General features: G+C 49.1%; 1 protein-coding gene across 1 annotated transcript in view; it reads left to right on the top strand.

The window, feature by feature from the left end:
* Positions 1-1,231: 1,231 nt before the first annotated feature.
* Positions 1,232-7,256, top strand: part of SKAP2 (src kinase associated phosphoprotein 2) — a 164,789-nt gene continuing 158,764 nt past the window's right edge. The window contains exon 1 of the mRNA XM_019535020.1: positions 1,232-1,417. Within this exon, the coding sequence (XP_019390565.1) occupies positions 1,369-1,417 (49 nt within the window). The 5' untranslated portion in view covers positions 1,232-1,368. The remainder of the gene's footprint in view (positions 1,418-7,256) is intronic.

Below are 7,256 nucleotides of genomic sequence, written 5' to 3'. Positions count from 1 at the left end.
CCCCAGATTAGGCTACACTGGCAGGGCCAGGTCATCTGGCTCCATGGGCCTACCTGGAAGTTTGGCAGCAGGAGAGTAGTGGCAGCAGTGTTCACTGTCTCTGCTCCCCTGCCACCAAATTTCTGGACCTGTGGGGAGCCCCCTGGGTGGATGCCATGGTTGGGCAGGATGGAGGTTGAGCACCATTGCTCTTCACCTGGTGACTGCTGCAACCTCCTGCCAGGCCACCAGCTGCTGAGCGAACGAACTCCTGTTATCTGCCTGGTCTCACTGGACCAGGCAGGGATGGGGTGAACCTGGCCCAGCCCTGCAGGAGACCTCCGGCTGTGTGTGCTGGTTAAAGCATCCCTGTGGTGCGAGAGGTCGGAGAAGACACAGCCAACTCCACCTGGAAAAGGGACATTTGGCACAGGCTGTTCAAGGACCCCCAGGAGGGAAAGAAGGCAGGGAGAATATAAAGGATTGTGATGCAACCAGACCCAGAGACAGTGAGGAAGACAGCAGCAGGATCAGCAGCAGCAGAAGTAAGCGCAACTGTGACAAGGTCACAGAATGAACTAAGAACGTAAACCCTAAATCGGGGTTTGGACAAGGGGCTGCAATTGAGGGCGCAGGGGAGCGGGTGCATTTATTGTAATGGGTGTGCAGTTTTTTAAATGTGGTTTAAGGTGTGTGATGGAAAGTTTTGTGCTGTAGTTGATGTATGTAACTATAACGATATTTATTCCCCCCCCCAAAAAAAATAAATCCTCCCACATCCTATGGGGCAGGAGAGACGGGGACACCCCAGCGCCTCAGTGCTGCTGCCCGGCCCCACCTCGAGCAACCTTTCCTCCCCCCATGGCGGGGAGAGGGCTGCTGCCCGTGTCGTTAGCCCCTTCCCGCTTAGATGCGCATGACCCCAGAAGGCAGAAGAGAATATGGGACCTCCCCAGAAAGACGAAGAGGGCGGGGAAAGAAAAACAATTATCCAATCATAGAGGAACTGTCGGGAGCAGCTCGATCAATAGGAAAGCTGATTCCCTCCCTTTCGGGCGAAGGGATGACGGGCGCCATCTTTGATCCAGGCAAGTGTTGGTTGCCTGGGCGACGCCTTCTCCCTACCGCCATCACGTGCCGGCCGCTGGGGCGGTGCTGGGTCAACCCGGCAGCGGCTGGAAGCCGGGTGCTCCGTGGAGAGTGCGCATGCGCGGCCGCGGGGCGGGGCGGGGCCTCCAGCCCGGGGCAAGTGGCTTGCGGACAGACCCCGCCCTCTCGCGCCCGGGGCGCCGGTGACTTCCCTCTGCAGTGCCGGGCCGGGGCGGGGCTGTGCTTCCTGCCTCTTGCGTCCCGGCTGCGGCTCCCACCCCCGCCCCCGCCGCGCTCAGCATGAGCGTCTCTTCCGCCATCCCCGAGGACATCAGCAGCCTCCTGGCAGGTAACGGGCGGGGCGGGGTGGAGGGCGCAGCCGCGCTTTGTCCGGGTTGTCCGCGGCTCGGCGCCGCCTCCTGCCTTTGAAAGTTTCCCGCTAGCGGAGAGAGGCGGCGGCGGGAAATGCAGCCTCCGGCCGGGCTGCAACAGGGGGGCGTCCCGGCGCGGGCTCAGGTGCAGCGCGCTGTGTCCGGACCTTCCCCGGGCCCGGGGCCGCTCGGAGGAGGCGGGGGCTGGCACCGGGCAGAAGGCGCCGGTGGGGAAAGGATGCGTCCCTTGCAAAACGGCTGCACCTCGGCGCAGCGTCTCGGGACTTGTTAGCTCCGCAAACTTTGCATGCGATGCCTGTCGCCGTTGTTAGCAGACAAGTGTTGGTATTTGCATGGCAGTGCGGAAGTGTGCAATGCCCACCGGGTCCGGAGCGATGTCTCATCACAAAAGCCTTCTAAGGGTTGTGCCCGGAAGAGAAACTTTAAAAGCAATGTATTTCCTTCCCGGCTGGTCCTTAATAGGGCTTTGTGTTACTGCTCACCATTGAGTTGCACGCTTGACTCTTTTTTTTTCTTTTAAAATTACTTAAAAATCAAAATGCACGAGCTAAGTGCTTGGACAACTTCAGTATGAGGGTGAGTATCGTCCTCTGGTCAAGCGCTGGAGCATGTGCGGCTGTTCCTCGCTGCCGCCAACATCTGTGTGACTGGTTACAGCTGCTTTATTCGACCATGTTGTTCAACATTCTGCTTCTCAAACTAGGAAGTTCAGCCCAGGGCGCCTGGAGACGAGGCTTCCTTTCCAGAAGTTCTTGGAACCCACATCTCCTATTCAGCGCTGGTTCAGTTCAGCACCTCTTACTATTGGGATACTTATTCAGGTGCTTGATACTAAGCGCTCAATTTGAGGAGAAGAAAAAGAAAAATCGGACTCGGAAAGCTTCAGCCTGTCTTCAAAATGAGAGTAGTATCGATACAGGGAGAAATTGTAGGGAGGTCACTAACAGTTCTGAAAATATTGTGGTGTACCACACCTCCCTCTCCCACAGCCTGTTTTCTTTTTTTCAGTAAAAAGCCATGTGATAGGTTTCCTTCTTGCAGCCTGTCATGTGGGATGGCGAGAGGCTATCAGCCTTGTAGAAACAGCCTACTTTCCACTCCCAAACCTGGACAATTCCTGGGGGCCCACACAGACGTTTTTTGGAGTTCTGCAGGAGTATGAAGGCCATCCCGATGGAAGTCCACCATCTGCCTCAGCTGTCTCTGGCACTTGAACCTTTCTCTTCTACTTGGCTGTGCTGTTACTGGTGACATCCCATATACACAGAACGTTAGGGAGTCATTTCGGGAGGGTCTCATTGATTACAGAAGCATTATAACGTACAGGTCACTGTATGGCAGTATCCCCTGAATCTGATTAAGTCCTTCTAGCTCTTCTAGAACAGATGCCCACACTATTAGTAATGCCCAAATCAAAGGATAGAAAGTACTGAAAAAATTACTAGTTGTAATGTTTTTTTTAAACAACTCTTCTAATTAAGTACTATAAAATATATAAAAAAAAGTGAAAAAATATCTAACTGTCTAACTTTATGGAATGCATGCTTGCAATGTAATGTACACTAATATGTATTCAGTACTTTTAAAACTTATCCAGTTAATTGAGCTTCTGGGCTGAGTAAAATATCTGTGCAGCTGAGACATGCGTCTGTGGGTTGGACAGGATTCGTAACAAATATAGAATGGCACGGGGAAAGTAATAACTGGCCTTTTTTTGGCTAATTTACTGGCATGTGTCTTTGCTGAATTGGACAAGGGGAGAAAAAGGGCTTGTCTACACTATGGAGCATTGTCATTATATCTGTGTTAGCAGAGCCCCCTAGTGAAGATGCAGCGTATGCTGAAAGAAGGGGATTTTTGTTGGCATAGTTCCACTTCCCACCCCTGAAAGCAAAAGCCCTGTTTATTGGCATAGCTGTGTCCATAGCAGGGATTTTGCTGTTTAGCTTAAAATTTGACTAATATTCTTGTATGACAGGATCATTACTATTAACATTCATCTCCCTCCTGCCCCAAAACATTTATGTTAAAAAAACTGTCTTTAGGTTGCAAACTAAAAGACCTGGAAGTTGAGAACTACCAGAGTTAAGGTTGCACAAGAAAAATCAGTCTCCTCTCTTGCATGTATACATTATAGTGTACTCTTTAATCATGTGATTATACAGTATTTTTGCACAGAATTTGCGTCTCCTTCTGTATGAAGGATTACTGGTGCTTGAGAAGAGAAGCAGCTGTATTTAGTGTTATATCTTCAGCTTTAAGTTAGTGGCTTTTGTCTTTTTTTACTTCACATCAGACAAAGAATGCAGGGAATATGGATAGTATTTTTTTCCTGATGGCATTTTCTAGAATGTTTGTTAATGTAATGTCTGAGTGGCTTGCAAACGTTACTAAATTTGTCATCACTGTGAAGTTGGAGAATATTATTTATCCCCCTTTTTCTCAGTTTCCTCACCTGTGGCCTCAACCATGTCTCTTACAAGTTAAATCGGTTGCAAAGCTGGATCAGAACTCATATGTTTGTTCATTTAGGCTAGGGATGTGAAACACATAGGGTCCTCCAGCCTGGTGCTAGACTTGTCTCTGGGGGCAGTAGTAGGCTGAATGGCATTAGGGAGCACTGGGGATTAATGCAGCTGTCACTTGCCCCACCACTGTTGAAATGTGTCTGCAGTGGGGCTTCAGAGCCCAGAATTCAGTGACAGCCAGGAATTTAGGGGCAGGGCCTCTTTCAGGAGTCCCATGATGTGTATTTGGCACCCCAGCTCTATCTAGTTGGTACTCTTTTTTTCACCAGTGGTGATTATGTTGTCTTAATGTAGTTGTAACTGTTCATCTTTTCTTCATATCAAAATTCAGATGAGGAACATGAAATTTGTGGCCAGTTATGAAAAGTTTGATCACATAGGAACTCTGGCCAAGGCAGGGTTAGAACTAAGTTTGCCAGAGTGGCAGTCACTTCCCTTTAACCACATGACCTATCTTTCTTTTCGTGCTCTCATTATCCGCAACCCTTCCAAGTTCTGCAATAAATGAAGTAAGTATCATACCAACTTTCTCACTCACTGTATAATACTGATTGTTTTCTAGTGCACTGTCCATCTAGAGCACTGAATAAAGCAGGAGCCCTGGTGGGGAAAAATAGTGTGTGCAACATGTGATTAAAGGCAAAATTAAGGTTGGACAGGAAACTCCCTAACTTTTGACTCCTTTATTAGGTACCTAACATAGCTTCTGCTGTGTGCAACTGTAATGATTCTAGTAATCGTGTATTAGTGGAGCCTACATTTTATGCAGACTTTGCAGTTACATTACTTGGCACTAAAAGAACACTTCTTTTAGGTTGTGAGAAGACTTACTGTAGTAACATGATAGTTCCAGGGGATAGTTGTCCAGTGGGCATGCACTTTTTTTTTCCCCTTCCATTCTCTTCTCTGAGTGGGAGGCTGAGTTCTTTCCCCTGGCAGTACCTTGAGGGAGACATTAGATCCCTCCAAGCATGTATTTGGCTTATATTACGAGTGAGATTCCACCCGTGTGCTCTCTCTCCTATTCCTCCATTTCCCTTGGAAAGTGTGCGTGTGTGTGCGTGCCTTGCCCATTTGCCTCCAAAAGGCAGATGGACCATAGGAGTGATGGGTGGGATTTGTTCTGGGGAGAGGGAGAAGAGGGAGGCTATTTGTTCTTGCCTCTCCTGAAACCATCTCTACTTGGAGTTCCCAATGCATTGTCTTCTGATAATGCTACTTTGATGGCAGTGTGTGGGCCTGGTGTTAGATTCTATTCCCAGTTGCTATCTGGGCGTACTACTAAAATGTTGCTGTTTTTGCCAGTTTCCTTCTGTTGCTTGCATTCTTCAAAAATGTATTTCCCAGCAATACTTCAACAGAATTTCATTGTTTAAAGAAAAGTCACTTTGCCAGCCTGAGGATTTTTGCCCCATTGAAATTCAAAGGGATTTTGCAAATACGAGAGGTGTTCACACTTTCCAGAAAGGTCAATATTTTGTATAGCAAACCCTCGCTATTTGCTGGTTCGACATTTGCGGTTTCAAATGTTTGCTAATGCTGAACCTGCATCTTAAATAGATTCATAGATGTAGGGTCGGAATGGACCTAAGTAGATCTTCAAGTCTGACCCCCTGCCCTGGGCAGGAGAGAATACTGGGCTCATATGACCCCAGCTAGGTAATTATCAAACCTCCTCTTAAAGACCCCCAAGGTAGGAGCCACCACCACGTCCCTTGGAAGTTTGTTCCAGATCCTAGCTGCCCTGACTGTGAAGTAGTGCCTTCTAATGTCCAGGCTGAACCTACTCTCCAACAACTTATGGCCATTATTCCTTGTTACTCCGGGAGGTGCTCGGGGGAACAGGGTCTCTTCCATTCCCTGCTGGTCCCCCCTGGTAAGTTTATAGACGGTCACCAGGTCCCCTCTCAGCCTTCTCTTGTGAAGGCTGAACAGGTTCAGGTCCCATAGCCTCTCCTTGTAGGATCTGCCCTGTGGTCCCTGGATCATGCGAGTAGACCTCCTCTGGACCCTCTCAATGCTGTCCACATTCCTCCTGAAATGTGGTGCCCAGAACTGGATGCAGTACTCCAACTGTGGCCTGACTAGTGTCACATAGAGGGGGAGGATCTGTGGATGCATAACAAGGTGCAGTTAGCCTTACTGACCGTGCCCATGTTCATTTTGGAATCAATGATGACTCCATGATCTCTTTCTGTCTCTGCTTTTGAGAAGGGAGTTCCCTAACCTATAGATATACTGCTGGTTCTTACTGCCCAAGTGCAGTACCCTGCACTCATCAGTATTGAATTCCATCCTATTTTCATTCACCCACCCCTGTAACCTATCCAGGTCCAGCTGTATCCTGTCCCTCCCTTCTAGTGTGCTCACCTCACCCCAAATCTTGGTGTCATCCGCGAATTTGAACAGGGTGCTTTTCACTCCCTCGTCCAAGTCGCTAATAAAGAAATTGAACAGTGTGGGCCTGAGGACAGCTCTGGGGGACTCCACTGCCCACATCCCTCCAAGTCAAATGTGACCTGTCTACCACCACTCGGGGTTTGGCCCCTCGGCCAATTTGCGATCCATCTGACTGCATAGGCATCAATGCCACAGTCCCCTAGCTTTTGAATGAGAATGGGGTGGGAGACAGTGTCAAAGGGCTTCCTGAAGTCCAGAAAAACTACATCCACTGTGACACCTGTGTCCAATGATTTTGTGACCTGATCCTAGAAGGCAATCAGGTTGGTCTGACAGGACCTGCCCCTAATGAACTCAGGGATGCTGGTTGTCCCTGAGCATCATCTCCCCTGCTGGTCCTTCCCAGATGTCCTGGATAGTTTTCTCAAAGAGCTTACGTAGGATCGAAGTAAGACTAATGGGCCTAGAGTTGCCCAGGTCTTCTCTCTTCTTTTTTTTTGAAAATGGGGACTTAATACATTTAAAGGAATTCCTTGGGAGCTCTGTGCTTGCTGCCGCCGTGCTCCTGCCATTGCCAGTGCAGTCATGTCCCCTCTGACCCCCGCAGCCGCCGGGGGCACAGCATTCATGAACACAGTGCTTTATTCATGGGTTTTGCCATTTGCGAGGGATACAAGAGTGTATCCCCTGCGAATGGCAAGGGTAGCAAATTGTAGCAGCAGATTCTGGCCACCGATGGTGTTGGTTGGAAATGTCTACTGAATTTTAAGTGCATGTGTGTTTCATAGTTTCTAGGGTCGGAAGGGACCTGAGCAGATCATCTAGTCCGACCCCCTGCCATGGCAGGAAAGAGTACTGGGGTCAAACG

This window comes from Crocodylus porosus, unplaced genomic scaffold (assembly GCF_001723895.1).
Source record: "Crocodylus porosus isolate Cpor-Errol unplaced genomic scaffold, CroPor_comp1, whole genome shotgun sequence".
Lineage (NCBI taxonomy): Eukaryota > Metazoa > Chordata > Crocodylia > Crocodylidae > Crocodylus > Crocodylus porosus.
Note: the sequence above shows the minus strand (reverse complement) of the source record. Positions and strands in the feature narration are given on the sequence as shown.